The following is a 27,941-nucleotide window of genomic DNA, read 5'->3' on the forward strand; positions in this document are numbered from 1 at the left end:
TATAGTCCAAAGCTCTGGGTTTATTACAATTTATGATCAATAACAAAAAGCAGCAGTTGCAGAAATATGTACACATCTTTTCCTCTTAAAATACTTATGATGACTTTCAGTTTCATCTGTTTGGCCCCATCTTCAGTCTGTGTCGCTGCTTAGAGTGCAGCAGCTTTCCAGCTGAAAGGAGGTGATGATGAAGAGGAGGATGATGCACAGGTCGCATGAGGAGAGTCTGTGCTACTGAAGATCAATGACCTTCCCTTTGTCATCCATATGTGGGGTGGGGTGGGGAGGGTATGAGACAGGCTGTGCTGTACTGGGAGAACGCTGTACACTGGTGAGTAAAGTGGGAGGAACAGCAAACTGTTGTTGACCCACTTTGATGGAGAAATCACCGTAACACGACATTTATCATTAAGAATCACTACAGATTTAAAGATGGGGACGCCCTGACGTCTACAAACATTGAAGATGTTCCCACGCTGTTACAACATGTCTGTCTATCTACTGGAACCTCATGGATTCTCAGCTCAGGGCTGGAATTGACCTTATTGCTGTTTATTGACTTGTAGCGATGGTGAACTGGCTGCTCTGAACTGGTTTAATATGTAAAGGGTGGGTGGGGGTGGTAGTGAAAGGGGTCAATTCCTCAGCGTCTGACCAGGACCTGCTTGGTCAGTGGAGGAGAAACTGATGGGACTAAAGGGTCTGATGGGACTGATGGTGCTGGTATCAGAGCAGTGAGTGCATGAAGCCGTCCAGGTTGTACTCCGTGTCGTACTGCTGCTGGTCCCACAGCTCTCCCAGGTTGTCTAGCACCGACTTCATGGAAGTCTTTCCTGAGGTTGACGGCGACTGCTCGCCCTTTTCTATCTTTTCATTCTGAAACACACAGACACAAACTTTATATCACAAACTAAATATTGGAATACAATTAAAACTGCTCCATCAAACATTGAAACTTCCTTCATCAATATATATATATATAAAAAAAAAACCATCAGCTTCCCAACAAATAGCCTTTTTCCCCCATTTATGCAGAAATCTGCTACTGGATACATCAGACAGTATTCTTTAGATCAAACTAAATGGTTGTCATAAAGGGATTAATAGTCACATGTGGAAAGAGTTTGATTGGAAGACGAAGTTAAGGTGCTTTAAGACGCCTTTGGTGACATTCCAGATGTAATAAATGTTGGAGAGAATGTGGAATGGTTGGTGACCATTCTCTGAAGTGGAGGAATTCACAGCCACCAACAGTAGAAACAGACAGTGAAAGGTGTGTGGGGAACGGAGGCTTTAACTGCACTCTACATCTTAATGGTCCATTTATTCATTTGTAGGCTTTCTTGGGTTTGCTGGGACCCCTATAATGTTTTTCCTTTTTTTACATTATTTCATGTATATCCTGTCTTTCTGTCAAGGAAGGTTCTGTAATGTTTTCTCATGTTTATTACTAAAAAGAGAAAAACAGGTTTTTTTCAGTCATTAATATAAACTGACATTTTCAACTTGCAAAGTGTCAGAAATCCCATGTGATAAGTAGGGATGCGCATCGTTAACCAGTTTCATTTGGGAACTGGTTCTTATTCAAATAATTCTTTGGAATCGCTAACAAAAACCCTTTACGATTCCGCTAACGATTCTTCCCGGGCTGCGCCGCCTCTGTAAACAAATGTACCCCACTCATAAATTTGCGATGAGGTCACAAACACAAGCTTCTGCAGAGGTGAGCAGAGCTGTTGCATTTCACAAATAAGGATGACACCTCAGGGATCGTCACCTGTAACTGCTGTAAGAGGGATCTGTGCGCTAAAGGCAGTAACACAACCAATATATCCAAACATTTGGCCACATAACACGGCATTATACTCAAGCAATGCCGTCTCCGACGCGCTAACCTCCAAATTTCACTGGATGCGGGTCCGCTGCGTTACGTCTCCACCACGCTAGCGGAGCTGATAGGTTTCACTTGAGCAGCAACAGCGCTAGCACTAGTGCAGCAGGTAAAATAAACAACTCTGCCGCTGGCTCTACGCTGCACTAACTTCATTAAAATGCAGCTAAAGACACTTTTGTATGAACAAGCTTTTAATTATCCTCTTTTATTAACTTGGTGTTAACATTATATTTTCTTTTCCCTCATTTTGAAGGACTTGTATTGTATAAAGCACTTTTCTATCTATGAAAGGTACTATATAAATAAAATGTACCTCATAACATGTGATAGATAAAACTGAGATTAATTTCTTTTTTTTTTTTTTTTTTTTTTTTTTTTTTTTTTTTTTTTTTGAGATTAATTTCTTAAGCCAATAACCACTTGACTTGTGGAATCATTTGAGTATTGTTTTTTCTCAGCGGTGAATAATTAAGATTAATGTTGATAAACCTGATATTTATTTTAATAAACCAGGTATTATATTCTGTACTCATGTACTACTTGTTTTTCAGCCTATTTGGGAATCAATACAAAATGGATCGATAAAGCATCGGAATCGCTAAATCCTTATCAATATACAGTACATCCCTAGTGACAAAGTTAACTTGAGTTTTTTTCTGATTTTCACAACAATTGAAGCTAAAATTACAACTCTAACAGTTAGTCACAGAAGCAGCAGCTGGAAGCTGTACTGTATAAACCCTTCACTGTACCAGTAACGTAACAGATGTGAGATGATAATGAACAAAAGCATGACAGAGTGTAGTTTCACTTTGCTACATCAGGAGTAATGACCCATCGAGGCATGAAATCCACTCCATAATATTTGATTAATAGAACAAATCCTCCAACTACTGCTGTACATATGGCTTTCTGTTTGGTTTTTACACATTCTCATATTTTTTTATATTAAACATTCACTTTGAGGACAAACTGACACAAATCTCCACCCATTGACAGATGTAAACATGGTAAAGATGATTAAAGCCCAAAGCACAGGTAACAGGACATGAGATGTGTGAGGTCCATGTCGATGGAGAGGATCTCCTTCCTCACCTTGTCTAGGGTGAAGAGGTTGAGCACCTGGTCGGTGCCCATGCTCCCCAGGCTGCTGTTCTCCTGGTTGATGACTGTGTTAGCGATGCTCATCTTAAACTTCTGCAGTCCCATAATCTTCTCCTCCAGAGTGCCTCTAGTGATCAGCCTGTACACGTTCACCACTCGTTTCTGAAACAAAGGATTAGAATGTAAGAATAGATTCAGATGTTCTTCTCCTGTGCAGCAGAGAGGTCCACAAGCTAGTGGTACCTGTCCTATCCTGTGTGCTCGATCCATGGCCTGCAGGTCCCTCATGGGGTTCCAGTCGTGCTCCACAAACACCACAGTATCTGCTCCAGTCAGGTTCAAACCCAGACCACCAACGTGTGTGGTGAGCAGCAGCACATCAATGGAGGGGTCGTTATTAAACCTGTACACAGACGCAGCTCTCAGCAGGGTGGAGGTCAGTCGCAATTACTTATGTTCAATCACAATTCAATTACGATTAAAGTGACCAATTTTTCCAATTACAAATTTACGTTCTCAATTCCAATCAATCACAATAACTGAGCCTGAAATAAATAACCTAATAAGAGATTCTAACAAGAGGAAGATGAACTTTTATGATCACTGGTCTTAAAACATCTGTAAAATACACTAAAACAAATCATCACATTTCTTCAGATGGTTACCTTATTAGGCTTTCTAATATTATAATATTTCTGGTGTGTAAGTACACTCCTCGAATTCAGTTTTTTTTTTTTTTTTTAAATGGTAAAATGTGGGAAATCTTGATATGAAACATATTTTAATAATTGTTAACTACATATGTGGAGAACTGTACATAGAACTGTAACACGGTTCCCCAATTCTTCGTCAAATATAATTGACAATAACAACTACAAAGTCAATTATCAAAACTCAATTACTATTTATTATGATTACGACAGCAACAGATTTTTAAAATTACAATTAGAATTACAACATAATTGTATTTTCCTACCAATTACAATCATAATTGCCCCCCACCCTGGCTCTCAGTGTGAAAGCTTGTGATTGGTTGTTAAAGGAAGCAGAGCATTGAACTGACCTGGAGACGATGGAGTGGCGCAGGCCTGCTGGCACGCTGCCATCCAGCCTCAGGTACGTGACTGTGGGAAGTTTGGGCTTCAGCAGATCTTTTTCCACTATGTCCAGCATGCTCTTCAGCTGGCAGAAGATGAGCACACGGTGCTGGGCTACCACGGCCTCCGTGCTGCCCTCAGACCCTTCACCCCCTCCCAGACCACAGTCCAGCAGAAGCTGAAAGCATAGATGTGCCCCAAGCAAACACAGTTGCATTTTAAACCATACTGGGAATTGTGAATTTGATGGAGAAAAATCCAGAATGAAGTTTGCTTGTCACCTGTTTGAGAGCGGAGAGTTTGGGTGCGTGCATTATGTCACGCAGGCTTGAGTTCTGCTCTGCCAGCTGGAGGCTGATGCGTTTGTACTCAGGGTGTTGTGGAGTGAGGACGAGGCTCGGGTGGTTACACAGCTTCCTCAGGTACTGCAGAGCCTGAACACACCCATGCACACAAATGTAAATGTAGCCAGAGCATCATCAGAGAGAGATGCTGACAGAAAAGTTTCTCCTCCTTTCAAAAATGTGTTGATTAGAAAATGAAGTAAATGCAGAAACAACAGGTAAAGTGAGATGTAAACAGTGGAGTCTAGCAGACTGTGTGCACATTCTATATATTCTTATTAAACAATGTCATTTCCCTTTACAATTTAACTTATTAAATACTTATGTAATCTACATTAAACTCCACATCACAGTCTCTCCTGTACCTGGAACACGTGTCCTGTTGCCTTCAGCTTGGGTTTGTCGTCCTCTGTGGAGGCTGTACAGATGCTGTCGTCCACACTCGCCTTGGCTCGAGACTTTGCAAAGTCTTCATAAAGCTGAACCTGTCATAATTGAAGAGGAATGCATGTCTGTCAGTTCACCAAACCCACTGTTTATTAATAGGTCACTATCTATATCTGTGGGTATACAATAAGTACTGAAATATATGCATGTATATCAATATATACAGTATATATATACACTGAATATATCACCTGTTTATGCTTAAACAGCTACAGAAACATTGAAGGAATCTACTGAGAACAAGAGCACAAAGTGCAAAAGCTCCTCTTTGCCAGATAATCACAGTTATCTGATTCTGGTACCAAGAAAATTATATCTCTACTAACAATAAAGTACGTCCAAACTCCATTATTTAAAAAAAATGCACAAATCTGATCTGGATGTAACTCAATGAGGTAAATGAGGAACCAACCTGATATAACAAAGTTAATTTTAATAAAGATCTGTGCATTACAAATCAAATCGAGATATTAATTTTTGAAATTTCACTAATGATGAGATTTTTTTAAACTGATTCAGAATCAGCATATTGATCTGGAAACAGGGTGTCCTGATCCGATCTTGATATCGGATATTGGTGCGATATCAGTCAGAAAACGAATATCGGATTTTATCGGACTGCATCTAAAATCTCCGATAGAACATATATAGTTTTTTTGGATTTATTTTTTCAATATCTTTCAATATTTTATTTCTTTTATTCAAACATAGAAAATGTTTATTCTAAAAGGTTAATTATATGTAATCCATTGGTTTATAATAAATGGGTCTGTTTTTTTTAAATAATCAAGACTTTTCTAACATTCCACACTAAAAAATGAGTAATAAAATTATGTATGATTCGTGCCGATATTGCATTGGATCGATATCAACCGATACTCAAGGCTGCAATATCGGTATCGTATCGGAAGAGAAAAAGTTGTATTGGGACATCCCTATCTGGATCTCTTCCAAAATGTAATGAAATATTCCATTACATAAGGTTTGTGTTTGTTTAGGATTTCATCAAAATCCTTCAACTACTTTTGACGTTATCCTGCTATCAGACAATAACATAAACGCCGGTGAAAATATGGCCTCCTCCTTGGCGGAGATAATAATTAATCAATCCTTAAATACCTGCAGAGGGCTTAGGTTGCAGTAATAGTCCTGAATGATCTTTGGAGGAAGGTCCTGGAGAACGTCCTCCTTCATCCTCCTCAGAAGAAATGGAAGCACTTGTCGATGCAGCGCCTCCATCGCCAGGACACCTACGACAAGCACAGACACACACAGTCTAGATCTCAGTATTTCCTTAGAGATTTGGCCCAAATGAAAACATTCATGTTAAGTGCCGACATACCCGCTTCCTGTTCCCGAGAGGAGCTCTTGGCATCTCTGCTGGCTAGGATTGGTTTACCATAACGAGCAGCAAACTGACGTTCTGTTCCCAGGAAGCCTGGCATGAGGAAGTCAAACAACGACCAGAGCTCCAACACATTGTTCTGAGGACAGACAATGTCAGTAAAAAAATAAATAAAATAACACTCACTCTCACAAATGGTAAACGTGAATAGGAAATAAAAGCAGACTTTTCCTGCAGTGTCGCACCTGAATGGGTGTTCCAGATAAAATAACTCTGAAGTTAGCAGCCAGCTGTTTAATAGCTTTAGAGAGTTTTGTTTTACCATTTTTGATGATGTGGCCCTCGTCAAGGATACAGTAATTAAATTTGATATTTCTGTAAAAGGGGGGAAGATTTCACCATGAGAATTTAAAAAGACACTTATTTTTAAACAAACATACAACCAGGAACTATTACTCACCTAAAAAAGTCGATGTCATTTCGCACAACATCATAAGAGGCTACAACAAGATTGTGTTTTTTCACTTGATGCTGCAACCTGTACAAGATTGACATGAAATCAGCTTTTAAAACTTCTGCCGACAGCAAACACCGTTCAACTTAAACGTAGATCTGTTCGTACCGTATCCGCTCGGTAGGAGGCCCGGTGTAGTGCAGTGGGTTGAGGTACTCTCTGCTGCAGAATTTGCCAACCTCGTCCACCCAGTGCCCAGTCAGTGTGGGAGGACACACCACCAGTGAGGGCAGGGGGCTGCAGTCTGCTGCTTTGGTCTTTGCATATTCCTGTGCTCTGAATGACAGAACATGCATACTGAGCCACATGCTCCTAACATTGTTCACCCAACATAACATCAGCAACAAACCACACACCAATTTTTGCTTCTTTAGAATCACTTTCCAAATGCATTACTTAAATTTCTCCAGTTTACAGATCTACAAGGTGCTTTTTACTAGGGATGCACCAAAATTAAAATTCTTTGCCAAATCTGAAAATCTAAAGAAATTATGTAAATTATAAGTCCCATTGTATTTATTGCTTTGAATGTGTACTAACCTCGCTAATATTATTATTAAGAATAAATCAATTAAAAATAAAAAGAATTATTGAGCACTGACATTCCAACAATGCACAATATAAAATAAAACTAATAAATGTTTAACTTGACTCCACTCACATTAAATAATATTGTACAGGCCTATAACAGACTGAGCTGCTGAAAAATTCAAATGAAATACATTCTCTCATTAAAACAAAGTGCCTCAAAGTTTTTGATGAAGAGCAGCTTCTTGGCTTTAGTTATCATCCAAGCATGTTCTTGGAGACGCACACACAGCGTGTACGTATGCTTCCATTGCAGCATGGATCATTTCTTGTGCACGCTACTTTAATTTTAATCCCATCCAAGTAATGATCTTTATAACTTGGGCCAAGTATAATTGTGATAAAGTCAAGAGGATCTCTGAAAGTGCGTTCACACCGAACGCGACTGAAGCGACTACAGTACCCGCGATGAGTCACTTGGTCATAGTGGCGGTTTTTGATCACTTCATCGCTCCAGTGACCAGGGAACAGTGTGTGTGTGTGTGTGTGGAACCGGTGACAGGGAAGAGAGAGGGCTGATTCCTGTAGCGGCTGTAGCGGGAGGGAGAGGCTGCTGCCTCGGCTCTACAAACAGTGACGGCCAGGGGAGATGCTGCTTGAAAAGTAAAAAAATTGTAACTTTGAGCGACTAAGACACCGGAATCGCGCAAGTCGGGTTGCTTGAAGGAAGATCGCTTGAGATCACGTAATTTACATTGATTTTGAATGTCATCTCGTCGCTTCAGTTGCGTTCGGTGTGAACGTACCTTGAGAAACGAGCGCTGACAAACTCTGAAACCTGATTCATGCTGCTGTGTAGAGGTTTGTGTGGAGGGAGGGCGACACGTAACTACAGTGTCTAAGTGACACAGAAACATAAATCTCACTTATGTGCTCCGTCAACTTCAATCAGATAATTCATTATTGCTCAGATATATTTAAATACAGACACTGTTTCCAGACCAGCGCACGCGCTAACCACGTAAAGGTTCATATTGGGCACACAAACGGTGGTAAACAGCATTCATTGCAAGCAGTGTGGGCTTCATACCGAAGGTAGTGATCGCCTGCTAGGATGCAAATGGACTGCAGTGTCTTGCCGAGACCCATGTCGTCACATAGGATACCATGCAGCTTGTATTTGTTCAAGAATGACAGCCAGTTCACTCCATCCTGTAGACAAGAGAGACTGAAAACTTACAAAAAGTTGAACTGTAAAACAAAAGTGAACAGACTTTAGAAGACATGGAAAAGGAAGCTCAGCATTGAGTTACGGGAACAGCAAAGGAAGCAGCATTTCAAACTAGATCTGCTCACAGCTCAATTTAAAAAGTGCTGACTTCAGCACAGCTGCTGCAGGGGAATTCAAGTGGAACCCCATCTCCATTCAATGCTTTAGAATGCACTCGTAAAGCATTTGTGAAAGGCAACTCTAAAGAAACGTCGTACTTAAAGCAGAACCTCCTTCCTGAGTACAGCAGATATACGATACCACATAAAGGCAGAAAGCAGCTTAGACCAGAGGCACTTAAATGTTTTACGTTTGCTAAATGTGCAGAAATGTTCAGTCATCTTTGATCTGGTCCTTGGAAACCTGACACCCACCTGCTGGTATTTCCTGAGCTCAGCTTTAATTGGAACGGGAATCTGGTAATTCTCTAGTTTTCTACCATCAAGCAACTGCTCCAAAAAGTGCCGCTCCCGGGCTTTCTGTCGAATCAGGTCAGCAGACATGGCTGGAGGGTCTGGTATACCAGCCTGGGGAGGAGGAGGTAAAACAATAAATAATCAAAGATGAAGTCATGTTTAAAAGTGATGTGGTCAGGGCACATACCTCCAGAGGTAACAGACGAATGAGCGTGGCAAAGCACTGTGTGGCCATGAAGCGAATGCTGTCACTTGGGTCACTCATACGACCCAGTACCGGTACCACCAGCAACACGATGTAGGGCACAATGTCCACATCTAGCTGTTCCATTACACCTGTACAAATGAAGTCAAGGACAAACTGCACCAATACACAATCAAAGTCTGGCCGAAATAGAACAGCAATGGTTGACAATATTGATATTCTTGTACATAGTGAACTTCAGTCTTGAAGGTTATCATTTCCTCTTTTCATCTAAACCCTTGGTTCCTAAAGTGAGGTAAGGGTACCTCCATGGGTATGTAAATTGTCATAGGGGGTACGTGAATAAAACTTAAAAACACAACATTGGAAACTAAAATATAAATAGAGCATTTAATGTTAAGTTAATGCCAATTCTAGGCTCATGCTATTGCTAGGCTAATGCAAATGTTGTGTTAAAACTTATGCTAGGTTATTGCTATTGCTAAGCTAATGCTAATGCTGGGTTAATGCCATTGTAATGCTAATGCTAGGTTAATGCCATTGCAATGCTAATGTAAATTATGCTAGGTTATCGTTATTGCTAGGCTCATGCTAGATAATGCTAATGTAAGCTAATGCTAATGATAAGCTAATGCAGTGCAACACAGGCCAGCATCTACTTGTATTTTCGTCAGGAAATGCAAATATTCTAGTTATTATTATATACTGTTCCTCAACAGGATAGGTCAATTTCACTGTAGGGCTACATTGTATGACATTACATTATTATGTTTTTAAGTGTGCAGGAGAAGGGGGTACATGGCTTCAGGTTAAATGAAGGGGTACAGGACTGTGGAAAGTTTGGGAACCACTGATCTAAATATTTCTACTTCAAAAGAGAAAAAAAGGGATACAGGCTAAAGCCTCAATGGCGCCTTCCTGTTTGGTGCAGTCCTCAATGGCAGCCAACCACGGTAGCACACACTCCAGGAAACTGTTCATGGTCTCCAGCGTGGCAATCTTACTCAGCACCCCCACACAGCGTGCAGTCATATGACGCACAGCTGTATACGGGTGCTGCAAACAGGTGAACAGATGAGGGAGGTGCTCCAGAAGCTGAAGGCGGGAGAAAAAAAATAACAGTCAGCACATAGCTTTTATATAATACTAAGGAAACCTTTATAAGTCCATTGACCATTGAATAAAGCTTAACTTATTATGATATTTATTTGTGGGACAACTAGAACAGCACAGTAGTGCAGTGGACCCAACACTATTACCAGTGGTTTGAGTTCAGCAGCCATTGCTCCAGCCATCACTTCAAGCACCTGCAGAGAATTGACCAGTTCCTGAGCTGCGGAGTCTCCTTTCTCCAACTGGACATGTGCATCTACATTACAGGACAAAAACATTAATACAAAAAGACAATATTCAGAGAATGTAGAATGTGCAAATAAAGGCTCGCCCTCATCTAGCCTGTTGGATGATAACTATATAGTATAGTTATAATCTAATGTTTATACCAGCTCACATTCTTTAATGTTTCATGGGCAGTTGGAAAATAAACCTCCTGCTGTATATCTCCTAGTTAAGGATTAATAGCATTAATCATTTATGAAATTTCTAATAATAAATGTTACTAAGGCTACGTTCACACTGCAGGCAAGTGGAACCCAAATCAGATCTTTTTGCCCATATGCGACCTGTATTCGATTGGTTAAAGACTGAACAGCACAGCTGTTTCTATCAGACTCCTACATCATCACCATGCAAAAACGTAATAATTCTGAATAATACAATCATTCATAATTCATAACTCTGCATCATTGAAGCCACTAACAGGCCGTTGTAAAGATCTGGCAGCCATCACACTGCAAATGGCTCTTTTCTTTTTTACTAAGATATGAAGTGCTGACTTCTGTTAAAAAAAAAAAATTGATCAACAGTCCTACACGGGACACCTCCATATTTACTTCCGTAAAAACCGTATGATCCTGTGGGGTCATGGGTCACCTTGGGACCTCTTCTGCGCATGCGGGTCAATTCAGTGTCGCATTCCAGTCGTACTTCAAACTCAATGAAGACGCATTTATTATGTAATATATCACACACAAAAAAAAATCTGAATTGTGCATTAATACCTGCAGTGTGAACGTGGTGTTGGTCCACTGGCATCACTTGCTTGTTAAACAAGTTAAGGAGTGAAAATAGTGGCGTTGAAGTAATCATAGTTTTCAACATACCAAAACATTGGCTTTCTGCCATCAGTGACCTCAGTGGTCCCACAGTGTTCTCCCACAGGTAAGGCAGAGAAGTGGTGAGGTTTGCACCAAAATGCTTGGCAACAGTAACCAGGGATAACTCTGCCCCTCCCCTCTGAATAAGTAAGGGCTTCTTGCTCTAAACCAGATGAACAGAGACAGTGAACAGACCATTAGAGCAAGATGTAGATTTGAGCCAAAAGTGAAGGCAGAGTCATTTCTGCTGTACCTCGTTATCGGTGCTGATGGTGCTCCCAGGAGGAAGCTCTGTGCTGGGGGGCTTTGGGGCTTTAGGGGCGGGGCCTCTCTTACTGGTGATGGCGAAAGCAGCTCTCTGGTGGCGGTACAAGGTGATGATGCCTTGACTTTTGTTGACATGTTGCAACCCATCTTTTTCCACGCCAGCCCCTAAGAGGATAAAAATGTGAGCTTTTCTCATCAGGGCTACCAGATGCTAACATCTACATTAGCAGGATGCTACATGGTACTTTTTAGACATCTCGCATATAGATGAATCACACATTAATCAACAAATTAATGACTGATGAAGACTCTGTAGCCCATTTGAGTCTAGAGCGATTAGAGCAGTGGTTCTTAATCTTTTTTGGGGTCACAACCCCATTTTTATATCACAAATTTCTGGCGACTCCAAAAACTAGAATTAGTTTTTGATCATATTTGTTATAAATACAAAGTGGTGTCAATATGAGCCAACTCAGATATTCTTATACTGCATTTCATTTGAACTAGATTTAGATTTGAGAAAGTGAAAGTATAGAATACAGTTGTTGGAGATTGTGTGTAGTGTTTTCATTTGAAAAAGATTAATTATTTAAGCTCTTTGAGCTTTCTGCCTCTTCCTGCCCTATTTCTGTGATATTATGTATTATTTTTTTAATAGTGCAATATAGGTTAATAAAAAAATTAATTAACTACTTAAGCATTTTTAGAGTTTAAATGTTTATGTATTTATTTTTACATTTAAATAATTATTTTTTTAATATTAAAAATTGTAAATTAAAAAAAAAAAAAATTATATTATTTTATTCAATTAATTGTATTATTACTTGACATTTCATGACCCCAAGGTTGAAAAACCTTGGGTTAGAGGCTATGACAAGTTTTCACAAACAAGCTAGTGCGATCATTTCTAACCTTTTGGGTGTGTTACCTTTGGTATTTTCCTGTGTGAGAGGCACGGGGCAGGCAGATGAGGGAGTGACTTCAGAGTCCACGCATGCAGAGGCACAGAGGTTTTTGATTATCTTGGGGTTGGGGCACGGTGAGCGTCCAGCGCATTTCTGCAGCAGCTTGGCTATAAAAGAAGCAGCATAACTCTGGATGAGGGTGTTCTCCTCCCTCTTGATGGCCTCCATTAGCGGCCGGATCAGAGGGTTGAGTTTCTCAGGAAGCCCGTGCAGGTTGATCACTGCACAGGCTGTGAACATCTGGACACGCAGGTGCAGCAGCTGCCAATCAGCGTTGGTCTCCATCACTGTTGCCTGGGCTTGCTGTCGTCTGCTATCTAGAGCTTGCCACTGCTTGGATTTCACATTCAAACCAACTGTGGATTCCATGAAGATGGTGGTTACCTAGGAGACAAGTATAAAAGAAATATTGTCATTAAAGAGCAGTTTCAGACTTTGCTGCTATTGTTGCTGAGAGGACTTTTCACTTTGGGTTAATCCAATAAAATAATTCTTTGAAGCGTGTCCTTGTGGGTGAAATTACCAGTTCGTTGGCTTGGTCTATTGTGAACACGTTACAATTGAGGCGATTCTGAACGTCAATGTGTGCATCTGCGAGCAGGGAAATCAACTGTTTGCATTCGTTCTGCATGCGTGTGAAGGGAATGGCGATCTCGTCATAGTACAGCTGCTCTGACAGGATGGCCAGAAGACGCGGTTGCACCTGAGTCGACAACACGTGACAGTCCTGAAAGGATGGGAAGAGAAAAAAGTGATTATTTGGGTTAAAATTTCAGTCACGATATTAAAAGATCTCGTTTCTTTAACAAAGTCATTTTTACCTTCTGCAGTGAAGCCCACTCACACAGAACCAGGCCCACCGCTATCCTCTGCAGTGCAGACTTGGAATTAAGATGAAAGAGCAACAGCTGTCCTAACGACTCGGCTGGTCGGATCTCTTGAGATGCAGCGTTGAGCTGGGGGTCACAGATACAGTGACACAATGCACCCAGCAATCTGGTTTAAGGATTTACAAAGAACAAAAACATTGTCAGTTTCTCAAAGGCATTTCAGGCTATAACCAAAAAAAATAAAGTAAAAAAAAGTACCTGGCAGCCGCAAGTCGAGCTCGAACAACTACGTAGTCTCTTGTAGCAGCATCGTCAGTCACTGTTTCTGCACCTGCGATGTATTCCTGAACTATTTCCTTCACCTGAATGTTTCCTTGTCGTGGTTTTGTTCCAGCTTTATCCTAATGCATAAACACAAACAAAAGCAGTTTCAAGTCTGTTGTACCTCAGACCTCACATTAAAACTGAGAAAAGCAACAACTTACTGTAATTTCCGGACTATAAAGCGCAACTCAGCCAATCAGAACGTACATGTAGGCGGGCTGCTGTACTCATGCTAGGTTTAATAGAGATTTCCTTGTTTCAACGGATTAATTTCCTTCTCCATATAACTCACCTCATCACTGCTCAGCCTCTGCATATCAGTCCCTTTACAGCTTTTTATGGTCACTTTTTACTGAAACCAGACTGATACACCGCTTCGTCTGTTCTTGTGAACTATCACAGAGCAATCACACGGATTCCAGACTGAGTCAGAATACGGACGCGATCGCTTCTAAACAACCTACACGTGGTGATTTGGCAACATTTCTCAATGTCTTTGCCATGATAAGGGTGTGTGCATGACAAAATGACCAATCAGAATGTTTCAGTGGGAGCGCAAATGATTTAATGTAAACAGTTTAATTGGTCCACCTGGTCTAATGTGGCGGCATGAAGTATGAAAGCCGTAAAAATCCACAAATATGCTATTATTGTTTAAGTGGCTGGCTTCAAAGCATGGGAAAAAAGTAGCGACTTATTGACCGGAAATTATTGTACTACAAAACCAGGAAGTGAGTCTTCCTTTTGTTAGAGTTCAAAAGAGGATCAGTTCATTTGTAAGAAGTCGTTTCTCCCGACCCTCATCTTGCATTGTTGGTCTTAACTTTTAAACATTAGTAGCCACAAAACAGTGACTTTTTGGTAGTGTCAAGCCAACCTCAATGTTAGTTTTGGTAAATGAAACAAGCAATAGTAGTTTTAAAAAACATGACCACACAGTCTGTTCTTTGAGTTCTTAATCTGTCCCTTGTGGTATTTACACACTGAAGCAAGCTGCTGCAAACATTGTGTGGCTCTTAGACTCGAGATTCTAACTGGAAGGATAAAGCAATGTAAAAGTAAATTTTCTACCCACCTTAGAGCGGGCCTTGACCTCCAGCAGCATGTTCGGGTCTATTGGGATGTGAGAGGCCTGCATCATGAGGCAGAGCCAGGCACCCATCCACGGACAGCTGGCTGCTACCACAAACTGTTGGGGGGCCTGAGAAAGCAGCCCCATCCACACCTGCACATAGAGCTGACTGTTTGAAATGACCCCGCATTAGCCAAGCAATTTAGGCACACTTTGATTTAGTCCCATTCAAACCTTTTGGGTGAGTTCCAGGATTTCCTCATTGCTCTCCAGGATGCAGGACTGAAAAATGTGTCGTAGCATGTCTTGGAGGATGGGATTTAACCACGCAGCACAACTCTGATTAATAGAATAGAATTAAGAAACTTTGATTGCCCTACTTAACAAATCTACTGAACTTTTTTTTTTTTTAAATCTTTCATTGCCTTGTCAGATGTACCTGGTCAGCTTTGGACAGCAGGGTTAACAGAGTTTCCAACGCAGCTCGTCTCACTGATGATATAGTGTGTCTCAAAAAGGGCCAAACCCGAGGAACTAAGACGGTCAGGGACTGCTGTATGCTATAGAGAAAGGTGTTTTATATATAAGTATATATATTATAAATACAGACAAGTAAGGACACAAGAGCTTCCTCTAAAGAGGCAAAAACAAAGAGTTTCCACCTAAATATCACTTCAAAGTTTTCCAGACACTGACCTGCATTGGCGGACCTGTGGATACGTCAGCAGTGATGACAGCAATGTCATAATACTGTTGGTCGAAGCTGTGAGATCATCCAAATCCAATAGAGCATCCCATAATGTGTTTACTATAAGAGGGACCTGCATCAAGAGCAAACATTTTTCATTTCACGTTTAGGATTCCTGCCTCAAATATATATTGATACAATCGAGTAAGAAAATGAAAAAAGCTCTAGTTTGGTGTCTGACCTTGTTGGGCAGAAGTTGGACTAAACCTTCTACCACAGGGATCAGAGCTGCAGCTGCTACGGCTCTGACATCATCATCTAAGTCTTGTAGACCCTCAATTAATGCAGGAAGAACTCGAGGCAGTAAAACAGAAATCAGATCCTGGGACAAAGAGCAACAGAGACAGAATGACTTTTGTTCACATGGAGAAAATGTTCCATGAATTTAAGAGTGAAAAAAATGCCCATTTGTCATCCTTTGCATCTACATTAATGACTATATGACATCAAAATCAAACACATTGTAGAGTGTTGCTATACATTTTCATATACACAAACATTTGGTACCTGACGAACAGCCAGGGCATATTTAATCCCAAGTAAACCCCCGTGGCGGACCTCCCACTGGTCCTCCTTTAGCAGCTTCAGGAGGACATTTACTGTCATAGAAACACCAGCTTCAGTCATGTGGCGAAGGGCTACGCCCAGCGTCTGTGCACACGTCTCCCTAACTGGAGCTACAACCTGCAAACAAAAGGAGGATTAAAGTTCATCAACAAGAAAAGTCTGCCAATGAATCTGTTTAAATTACGTTTATATACATGATATCTTGTCATTGTTATTTAGACCAACTATTGAAAATCAGTCTTTGGTTTCACTTGGCAAAAAAAATGCATATCCATATTGATTGACATGACGAAACACAAAACTAAAGCAACTATGAGTAAATGGATGTTTCAGTGATGAGTGCATTTAATCTGGTTTGGAATAAATATAACAAAATATATGAAAAACTAAGTATATAAAAATGAATTTAATTGCATAAATATTGATTAAACACTCAAAAAATCCATAGCAATGATAACTTAAAAATAATGTTCTGTTATTTTGCTGGATGTTTCAAGGAAGCTGTATTTGATATTGCATATTTTTGTGGTTGGAAGAAACAAATATTTGTTTTAAAAATTTTTTTTTTTGTTTCACCTTTATTTTACCAGGTAAGTTTATTCAAGAACCAGTTCTAATTTAACAAAAACTGTTTACTTAAAGTTGTGTTTTTCTTTTCAAGTTAAATGTCAAATTACATCTCTTATTGTTGATCTTGTGGAAAAAAACTTTAGTTTTACCCTAATTTAGCACTTTGTTGTGTTCATGTAGGTAATGCTGCTTATTAGGGCTTTAGTTAATACCTACAGTACAGTATTTAAAAGGTTAAAATGATTTTGTAAAGATTGTATATTTATTTTAAAATAAAAATAATTTTGTTACAAATCTGTTAGTTACTGAATAAATCGCTGAGCATAACGACTACAAAACATGCGATTTCTTTATGATTGATTGAAAAATTGATGGATTAATCAATAACTAAGAGAATCATTTATTGCAGCCCTAAAATAATACCTTATTGTCCTATTGATATTTCTACATACTGTACATGAAAAATATACAATAAAAAAATACTATAAGAACAACATTCACAAATATTTACAAAGATAATGTGAAAACAATAATGTGGAGGAAACCTAGGACTTAGACAGCATCTACCTCATCGGAAACAAAATCTCCAAAGCGGTCTAGCGCAAAGACACAGAGCAGCCGAATGACCAAGTCTTCAATCCACTCCTGGTGTTGTCGCAACATCTAAAATTAAAGAGAAAATATAAAAACACATCCTGATGACAAATACTTAATTTTGCAGTTTAAAAATGTATGGGGACAGTGGTTTTAACACATAATATGTTTTGTTTACCTGTTCGGCAGTGCTTCCCACCAGCTTCCCCCCTCCAGAGCCCTGAGACTTGAGGATTTCTCTAAGTCCTGTGCCGGCACCGTGGCGGATCTGTAATCAACCACACGGAACATTTGGTTTCGCAGGTATTAATACACTTTTCCTTTGACTTTGTCTTCCTCTAAAATAAAGAATTATCTCTTCATTAAGCAGATTAGTTTTACCTCCCATGAAGCATTAAAGAGATCGTTGCAGAGCTCCTCACAGAAGCTCTCCAGAGGCCATTCCTGCATTTAAAATTAAATCAATAAGAGACATCACAAAAAAACACTAAATTTCAAAATTGTTTATGATTCCTTACCTCCTCTAATACACCAGAGTTATTTGGAATATTGTTGACTAAGAACTTGTTTTCTGTCGCTGGCTGGTCGACGACTACAGTTGTGGTTTTTTTTCGTTTCTCCTCAGGTTCACCCTCCATACTGTCGTTACTATGGAATAAGGAACAAGAGCATTGACTTTGTTACTATTGTATTAAATCTTAATGTTCAGTGTTACAGTGATCCTAAAGTAGACCATTCTTTAAAGAGAGGAAAATTCTACAGTGGCTATAACCTACCTCTTTTCATTAGGATCCATATCTCGAGATCTTTGTTTTGCCACTAATTTAGCCAACCTTTTTGCCTTATTCTTCTGTCGGTTGCTCATGCCTGGTCGGAACTCTGAGTCGATCAACTCAGCAGCCTGCATTGGCTGAAAGGAATACACAGAAAGTTGGATTAAAACATGACCACACACAAAAACAAAAAAAAAAAAAACCATGGGAATGTAGGAACAAAAAGGCTTGAATCAAATACAGTTTGTCAAATTGCTGGCTTCAACTCATGGTCAAAAACATTTGCCCTGCTTTTTCTGCTAAAGTAGTTCACTTGCTACAAATTTTCACTGATTTACAACAGGAGAAAATGACTCGCTAAGAAACAAGCTGACAGTAAGGATAAATTAATAAAAGCTTTACGAGCTCATATATGACATGAGAACGAGGTCTTGTTTTATTATCTTGCAAGTATTGTGCACATTGTAAACACAACATTGCATTTCACTTTAAACTTGTAATTGAAAATGCTTTAGTTTTTAATGGCTAGCAGGGACCAGCACAGGTGGTCAACAACAGCATCTCATGCTTTAGTGAAACCACCTTTAATAAGAAGACAGTCATCAACATCCCCCGCCAGGTTGGTTGTCATTATAACTCACAACCTTTTCCTAAATGTCCTAAATCTAAAAACAGACGTATACATAGAAAACTTAGATGTATACATAAAAAAATATCACATCAGAATATAAAATTACTAACTATCTTAAACGGTTTGTAAGAAAAGCTGTCCGCTTTGAAGATACCTCAAACAGAGTAAAAAAAAAAACGGCACAAGGGCAATAACTCCAAAAAAAATATTTGTGCGCTTCTCATTTTTGATCTCCATTAAGGTATTAATACCCTGAAGCCACACACGAAATTTGTTATCCTATCAATACGTTTAACTCGGACCGACGGAGCTCAAACCTATATCCCCCTTCCACACTTTGTGGCGGGGGATAATAATAAAGCAGCAACAAATAACAGTGTAAACTTCCATTGACTCTAAGGCTGTAGTCACAGGCTCAGTATTTACCCTCAACAAATAAGAAAAAAAAACTAAAAAGAAATGTCAACTTGCACCATAATAAAATATGTGCTGGCACAAAAATGACGGGCTAAATGAGAGACATACCAAATGATTTTTGGAGCTGCATCCTGCCATGGCTTTGCCTCCATGGGCTCGGAAACCACTGGGTTGACACGTATAATCAAGGTCCTCATCATTGAACAGCTCAGATGTATCCATCCCAAGAGCTGCACCCATGTCAAGACCCAACTTCTTTTGAAGCAGCTTCCTCTGGCGGGCAATGCGTTCTTTGGGGTCCATCTCACCTACAAACAAAGTAAGTAGAAATGTCAATGTATGTCAAATGTTCAGACCTACAGTATATCCTCAATGACCACAAGCTGCTTTGGAACCTTTGACTCAATTTAGAATATACAAAAGTTGGGACATAGAAAGCAAAGTACTTAAAAGCAGCACTTAAGTCACAGATAAAGAAATATTAGCACAATAATCAACCTACACTTAATCGACTAGATTTACTCGAAGATAAACAGTGAGAAAAAGAATGTAAATGAAATCAGAAATGAGTGACAACACATAGTTGTCTATAAACAAAGCTAATCAGTATTTTATGCAAAATCTAAAATGTCATAAGACTTTATTTGAAGTGCGATTTTAAAAGCTTTTTAAAGACAATAGGAGAAAGCTGGCAAAGCATTTAGAGAAAAACATTCCTTCCGTAGTTCAAAAACATTTCAACATATTTAAAAAAGCTAAGACAACCACTTTTGTGTGTTATGCATCGATGATCCTTCAGTGGGAAAAAACACTGTCCATGAGTTGATACAAACCTATCTTGTCATCCTGGAGCTCAAACTCCACCCCAGCAGATCCCAGTAGAGAAGCTCCATGTTTTAGCAGGCGGGAGATGTCAAAATGGTAGAAAGTCAGACGATCACAGGAAGAGTCGTCTGCAGACAGGTCATCACAGGTCTCTGCAGACAATAAAAACCAAGGAGTCAGAACTGGATCAAAATGCACTATTCCTTTTTTAAAGCTTCTTTGGAAAACAAGCAAAAAGGGCAAATAAAAAGCTTTGATATCAGTGTGAAACAAGGTGTTTAGTAGAATGATGGTCAGATAGTATGTGAACTCAATCAATAACCATAAATATTTCAGCTGTTTATAAAACAGTCAGTGACTTTTAGTGGTGCAGGGCAAGTGTTAAGTTCAGTAATGCATATTTTATACAGTTTGTTATGCAGAATCAGACAAAGCTCACAACAATGCTGTTAGCAATCAAACACACGTATAACAGCAATATTTCACACAAAGCTTACACATCTTTTTACCAAAACAGACCATCCACAAAAATATAAATCAATGTGTGTTTAGACCCATCATTGACAGCTGTTGTGTTAATTTTGAAATTGACAATAACTACACTATCACTAATGTTTTGTTTTTTTTTAATAAATGTTAATAAAACAGTATTAAACTATTTATATTTTGGTGGACTAATAAAAACTAAACTAGAATTTTGTTACATGGAAAGAAATGATCAGAACTCATGTGATCTGTGTGCATTGACTACATCACAGGTGCTGGTCATATAATTAGAATATCATGAAAAAGTTGATTTATTTCAGTAATTCCATTCAAAAACTGAAACTTGTTTAATGTATACATTCATTTCACACTGACTGACATATTTAAAGTGTTTATTTCTTTTAATGTTAATGATTATAACTGACAACTAAGGAAAACCCCAAATTGAGTATCTCAGAAAATTAGAATATTATGGAGAGGTTCAATATTGAAGAGAGCTAATTAACTCAAAACACCTGCAAAGGCCTTTAAATGGTCTCCAGTCTAGTTCTGTCGGCTACACAATCATGGGGAAGACTGCTGACCTGACAGTTGTCCAAAAGACGACCATTGACATCTTGCACAAGGAGGGCAAGACACAAAAGGTCATTGACAACAGAGGCTGGCTGTTCACAGAGCTCTGTGTCCAAGCACATTAATAGAGAGTAGGGATGTAACGATTCACTCAACTCCTGATACGATTCGATTCACGATACGATTCTCTCACAATTTATTTTACAAAATGGGACTGTAGACAAATAATGATTGAAAAATAATTATTTATCTATTTATTTTTTTTAATCAGTTTATTTCCGACATGGATACATTCACTTTTTTTTTTTTGTACATGCCGAAAAAGGATACGAGAGAAGCAGTTAGCTTATCCAAGTCCCGTCCTGTTTTGAACACAGAAAATTTACATCAAAGCTTGTCTCTCTGGTCAAACATTCTAAAGTTGTTCTGAACACAATTTCATTTTTTTTGTAGGATTTATTCTCATCTGTAGTCAGTGTTGTCTTTTTTTATTCCTCCTCGTCTATATCGTTGTTCGTGTCAGCCTTGTTCCCTGCGGATTACATTCCCAGACGTTGTTTGCGTTCCTCCAGTTCAAAAGAAAAGTTCATCTTCTTTCGAAGTACCTTGATATCTTCAGAAAGTTTTCTTAGCATACGAAGGATTAGAAAGGCACATACCCCCATCATTAGCAGGCCAATGATCATGACCCGCAACAGGTAGAGGTCCTCCACATCTTCCACTGAGAGGATTGAGAGGCACAGCATTTGGGTTTTCCCCTTTCCATCCATGATGTAACCACTCGGGAATGTCTCTTTTGGACACGCTGGTTCGTGTTGTAGTGATCTTCTGTTTGTGAATATTGAGTCGATTGTGTTCAATGACCAGTTGATAAGTTCCATCTCGTTGCTGTGTTGATCTCGTATTCGTGTAAGAATGTGTTCCGAGTTTTTTCTTTAAATCCAGTCAAGTTTGCAGCTTGTTTTGTCTCTACATCAAGGTTATTCCAGCTGTTGATAGCTCAATTGACAGTGCTGTATTTTCCAATGTTAGATTTAACCCTTTCTTGTATAAACACATAACTATGTCTTAGTTCATAAGCCGTTTGTTTTTATCTGAAACGTTTTTATATTTGATATGGGAGTGTTTTAAGTGAGGCCCTAAATGCGAGAATTTGTGTGTTGTAGTGTATTATTTCTTGCAGTTTTAGGTATTTGGCCTTTTCAAATAGTTCGTTTGTGTGTGCGTTGTGTGGTGCTTTATATAGAATTCTAATTGCTTTTTTTTGAAGTTTAAATAAAGGTTCAAGATACGTTTTGTAGGTGTTTCCCCAGATTTCAGAGCAGTAACTTGAACGTGACCCAATAAGGGAAGAATAAATTGTCTTCAGTGATTTGGCATGTAGCATTTGTTGTAATTTCCATAGGATGTAGCTGCTTTTGGCAACTTTGTTTTTAACTACTTGTATGTGCTTCTTCCAAGTCAGTTTCTCATCTATCTACACTCCTAGTGCTCTATATTCTTTTACTTGTTCAATTATGTCCATGTCTAATTTCAGTCTAATGTCTTCTGTTATTTTTTTATTTACAAAACTGATGAATTTTGGTTTGCTGACGTTTAGGGCTAGTTTATTTACATTGAGCCATGTTTGGATTTTTGCTAGTTCCTCATTCGTCGTTTCTATTAGAGTTTTAATGTCTTTACCTGAACATAGGATGGTTGTGTCGTCTGCAAACAGCGTTAGTTTAGGGCAATTTGAGACTTTGAAAATGTCGTTTATATATAGAATGAACAGTTTTGGCCCCAAAATCAAACCCTGTGGCACACCACATTGTATGGTTTGGCATATTGATGTGTTTTGTTCAAAGTCAACATATTGTCTCCTATTTCTCATATAACTTTTAATCCAGTTTAGGGCGTTGTGCCTAATTCCGTATTTTTGAAGTTTTTCTTCCAGAATGTCATGGTTTATTGTGTCAAATGCTTTTTTAAGGTCCAAAAAAATGCCAAATACAAATACATTTTCTAATACATCTCTTATATTTTCCGTGGTGTCAGTTATAGCTCCTTTAAATTTCACATTCGTGAAGGTGATTTTTACAGCTCTGGTGTCATTACGCTTTGGCAGGAGTTGATGTTGTTAGGGTTCAAGACAATGTCCTTCGATTCCAAGTAATCAATGACCTGTTGTTCAATCGATTTTGTGTCTTTGTCACTCGGTTCCGTTGTCCGTCTCAACGCACTTGCGTAACTCCTGGGTGTTATCTTTAGGCCTGTAATGATGACATCTTTCTCTCGTTCCTTTTGTTCCAGCTCTTCAACCCTCGTGTTCAGCAGTTTTATCTCTTCAGCATTCATTACATTTTGTTGTTTCAGTACCTTTACTTCACTTTGAAGGCTTTCCAATGTTTTTTCCAACGTCTTTTCCAACGACTTTATCTCGGCAGATATATCGTCTGAGGTTTCGTATCATCTCCTTGACCTCTTCCAAACCCGGATCAGGTTCTGGAGGGCCTCCATGCGGTTTTTAACCATTTTTCTTTTCGTCTTGGGCCCAAGTTTTCTTTTCTCAGGCTGTTCAGCTGTAGCTGTTAATCTCCCAAGGTCGTGTTATCGGAGCGAGTGAAAACACGTCTGCTCTCTCCGAAGACCAGAGACATTGATACTTAATATTTCTTATGTTGGGTTGAACTTGTCTTTTATTCTGAAAGAAACTTTTCTTTTGACAGGCCTGCTGTGAAACGCTTGTTGCACAGGTAAATATATAAATTTATGTTTTTCAAAAAAAAGATTATATGGATTAATTAATTTGGTTGGTTGAATTCTTAAAAAAAAAAAAAGAGACAAGTTAAGAACTACTGATTTAGTAGACTAAAACTAGACCATAAGTGAAATGGTCCTAATGACTACATTTTGGCTAAAACTAAGTTGCATTTTAGTCAAAAGACTATGACTGAAACAGTCAAACTAAATCAAAATTTGCTGTCAAAATTAACACTGTATATAATAAAAAAAAAAAAATTGGTCTTAAATGAGCGTAGCTGTGTAAATGACAGCCAATGTAAAACCAAAGATAAAAGTAATGCTTCCAAAATTGTTTCAAACTAATGTCAAGTTCAAGTCCAACATCACAGCTAAAAATAAACTAACATATATTTGAATCAGCCAAATCAATACGTTCACGTTCACTAATTTACCTTCTTTGGGCTTGGGTGATGGATCCCATACTGGAATATTCTTCACAATGGCCTCAACAGCTTGACCTGCTGCTATCCGAGTGTCCCAGTTGGGACTCCGTAGGTAAGTCAAGACCTTGTAATTGATTAAAAAAAAAACACTTAGGAGTCTTATGGCAATCATATTCATTTGCATATAGCACAATACTGGCAAGTTTAACTCCTCTAAACAACGTTAAGTGTTGGGAAGGATGTGTATGAGCTGAATATTGACTTACCTTTGATAGAAGGTTATTGAGCTCATGTGGGTGTAGTTTGACGACTTCTCCAAGCTGTTGAGCGGCTGCTTTTCTGGTAACTGATGTTGTTCCGGTGTCAAGCAGAATAAACAAACGATCAAGTCTAAAGACAGAAAGGAAAAGATACCAACATTTAGACACCTTTTAAAACAACTAGGAATAGATCAATATGAATTTTTATAGGGCCGATGTCAATTTTTTTTCCCCTTCAACCTTAGCCGATGAACGATACGGACTGCCGATTTTTTTTGAGCCAATATTTGGAGTCGATACTACTTTTGCTCCCTCAATTTACATCATAAAATTTACACACTGATAACAACAAATGGTACAAGTTTCAATTTTTAAAAAAGGAACATTTATTGAAAATTACAAAGGTAAAGTAGGATGACAAGTAAAAAAATATTAAAAATAGAGGTGTCACGATCCGATATTGATATCAGTCCAATATTAATTTACTCAATTGTAAAATACTGTAGATATTATTTTGAAGGTTCAAATTGAGGCAGTCGCTAAACATATGGTTGCCGTATCAATATACCAACATTTTATCCATACGCAGCAACCCTCATTGGCCAGTTTAGGTCACATGACTAAGAATAAACCTAACCCTAAAAATTGTTGCGATATAGGGTTATAAACTAACGCTAATCCTAACCTTAACCCTAACCAGCTACTTGCGTGTACTTCGGTAAAGGTACCAAAAGCACCGGGGGATGCAAGTACGGCAACTGTACGAATACGCTTTCTAAAATTATGTAACCAAATGGATAATAATAAAAGGGTCAGTTTTTCTCAAACCTACTGTTGCTGATTATTTTTCTCTGTTTGGGTATCATCACTTGATCAAGCCTTTTCTAACATACCACACTACAAAATAAGTAATTTATACAAGTATGTATGATTCGTGCTGATATCGTATCAAATCGATATCGGCATCGGCCAACACTCAAGGCAGTAATATCGGTATCGTATTGGAAGTAGAAAAGGTTGTATTGAGACATCCTTACTTAAAAACAGGTGATGTAGAACAAGAATAATCATATACAAAATATTTCTGCTCTCTGTAAACAATGCGGATCGGCGAACACAGCAGCCGGCATCAGCCGATGCCGATACACGTAAAAAACGAAGAAAATCGGACGGACGATATATTGGTCTATTACTAAAAACAACCACCGTGATAAAAAAGTTGGGCTTTTTCTTTTTTGAACATGAAGCCCTGACATTCATTACTTACTGCAAAGTAACAGGCCTAATCAGCCGCAGCTTATCCTTAAGTCATTACCTTTCTAATCCATTGCACTGCTGTATTATTAGACGACTAAAGGGTGTTACAAGGACCACATATACTGTAGTTGAGCTATTCTGAAGGTGAATGTAATAGTCTACAAACTAAGAGAAGCAAAGAGTCGCTAAGAAAACCTTAACCAAAACAATCCAATGTGCTACATGAAACCTCTGAATGAAAACTTTGCATGTTCAACAGAGCCAACTTAAAAATAAAAAAATAAAAAAATTGACAGTAGTTTATTTATGTATATCTTTATTTGAAAACATTAGGCATGTTCAAATACACTTTAGTTAAAAAAAAAATCCATCTTTACCCCAGTACTTAAATATATTAATAATGTGCAACATATATGTGTGTGTGTGTTCACCTGCACTACTCATCACTGCACTATTATCTTATTATTATTACAAGTATTATTATTATTATTATCTCATCTTGTAATATTTTATTTAGTTTTGCACATCTTAATCTAACTACTGTTTATATTTTTTTCTCGTTAATTGTTATTATTTAATGTTTACACTATTGGAGAGAGCACAGTTCACCAAGTCAAATTCCTCGTGTGTATAACTTACATAACTTGGCCAATAAAGTTGATTCTATTCTATATATATTAATTTCAAAAATCACTTATTTTAGAATAATACCTAATGTTTCAAAAGCATTATTTATTTAACATTGCACAGCAAAGCAGATTTGAAGCCTTTGTTGGATGGATGTGGACCACTACCTCTGTGTCTGACACCAAATGTTTTGAAAACGTAACCAAAAAAGTCATTTTAAAAGGGTGGAAAGTGGATAAACACTGTGAAACGTTAAATAGATTAGTATGTGTGTAAAAAAGAAATATACAGTTTCTAAACTTTCTATAGATGAAGGTCCGACAGAGGGAGGGGGGGGGGGGGGGGGGGGGTGTATATATAAACCTTTAATTAAATGGGACTTTGAAATCACTTTTAAAAAACACAATCATCAGGGAAATGCGACAGGAAAGTTTGAGGGTTTAAAAAGAATAAAATATGTTGAACAGAACACCCTTGAACACAGTCAACATGCTAAATGTACTGGGAATGATGAATTATTCACTGAATGAAAACGAGGAACAATATCCAGTACCATAATGTCCAGGAGAATATTATAAGAAAGATTTTAAGATGACTGATCACGATTACAGGCTAAATATATGAAAACCATCCTGTATACCGTTATTAAATATTAATACTAACTGTAAGTATGCTAGACAAGTCCTGATCCAAGCCACTACAGTACAAAGCTAAATTAAACTTGTTTGTTAGCCCTTTCTGAAGCTAGCAGGTGTTGGACGTTCACTGAGATAAAGAGACATATTTAATAGACACTGCATGCTTATCTTACCTAGATACGGCCATTGTGGACTACCGTAAGAATTTCCAAGACTTCTCTCTAGACGTGGTTTGGACAAGACGGATGTTTGCAGTCATTAGCTGGTCAGCAGCTCCGGCTAACAGCTAAAGGCTAACCGGGCCCGGTGTGAGCCTCAGAGCGGCCCGACTCTGTCACCGAAGAAAGATACTTCACCGTCAATACATAACTGCTAACGCGTCCCTACCGTCACACTCTTCTGTTCTCCGATTAAATATCACCACCGTAAAGCCCAATTTATCCTTCAGAACTATTAGCGGACATGAATTTCAACCTAATGAGATATAAAGAGTTATTTTGATGAACGTTGAGGACAACCCAGAAGACTGTTTTTATATGAGGAGCCATCTTGCATTTATTCCTTTCTCCATGGCAGGCGGAGGCTGATTGGCTACAAGCAGCCTGGTCAGCCAATCAGGTTGCACGTTAAAAGGAGAAATAAATGAAGAGCACAATACGGGAAAGAAAAGTTTTTGTTTTAAACTTAGTTTCAATCACGAAATAATATTTATGCTTGTCATTTATTACGGGCACAAAGCATTATGTTACAACTTTTTTCTCTTTTTTTAAAAAAAAATAAAAATAAAAATAAAAATAAAAATCTGTATTACAGTACACGTATTTACGAATCCCACGCATTCAGACAAACAGCAGTACCACCATTAACCGTGATGGCACGTGGTGGCAGTGTGAGGCAAAAAAACTATCCTTTTTATTAACTTATTTACACTAATTCAAACAACTAAAGCGCAGACACTTTTTTCTGCTTT

General features: G+C 38.5%; 1 protein-coding gene across 1 annotated transcript; it reads right to left on the reverse strand.

The window, feature by feature from the left end:
- btaf1 (BTAF1 RNA polymerase II, B-TFIID transcription factor-associated) lies at window positions 1-27,542 on the reverse strand. The gene is made up of 38 exons (XM_028468776.1): window positions 27,145-27,542; window positions 24,456-24,579; window positions 24,199-24,313; window positions 19,972-20,115; window positions 19,247-19,446; window positions 18,094-18,227; window positions 17,836-17,965; window positions 17,699-17,761; window positions 17,496-17,585; window positions 17,291-17,386; window positions 16,094-16,270; window positions 15,768-15,908; window positions 15,535-15,659; window positions 15,278-15,398; window positions 15,073-15,177; window positions 14,842-14,991; window positions 13,701-13,843; window positions 13,434-13,608; window positions 13,136-13,339; window positions 12,576-12,996; window positions 11,634-11,812; window positions 11,387-11,543; window positions 10,424-10,533; window positions 10,058-10,259; window positions 9,147-9,295; window positions 8,918-9,070; window positions 8,364-8,485; window positions 6,854-7,021; window positions 6,692-6,769; window positions 6,477-6,606; window positions 6,229-6,370; window positions 6,006-6,136; window positions 4,805-4,924; window positions 4,377-4,529; window positions 4,062-4,273; window positions 3,242-3,401; window positions 2,990-3,160; window positions 1-876 (listed from the first exon to the last, which is right to left on the reverse strand). Exons 1-38 carry the CDS (start codon window positions 27,156-27,158, stop codon window positions 727-729), a joined length of 5,559 nt encoding a protein of 1,852 aa, XP_028324577.1. The 5' UTR covers window positions 27,159-27,542; the 3' UTR covers window positions 1-726.
- Between the last annotated feature and the right edge of the window lie 399 nt (window positions 27,543-27,941).

This window comes from Gouania willdenowi, chromosome 15, assembly GCF_900634775.1.
Source record: "Gouania willdenowi chromosome 15, fGouWil2.1, whole genome shotgun sequence".
NCBI classification, from domain to species: Eukaryota; Metazoa; Chordata; class Actinopteri; order Blenniiformes; family Gobiesocidae; genus Gouania; species Gouania willdenowi.

Excerpts from the sequence above, each read along its gene's own strand:
- btaf1 (XM_028468776.1), bottom strand. Across the intron at positions 24,314-24,455 it reads TCAATAACCTTCTATCAAAG|GTCTTGACTTACCTACGGAG; the intron begins GTAAGTCAATAT and ends ATCAATTACAAG. Across the intron at positions 13,340-13,433 it reads AGTGGGCTTCACTGCAGAAG|GACTGTCACGTGTTGTCGAC; the intron begins GTAAAAATGACT and ends CCATCCTTTCAG.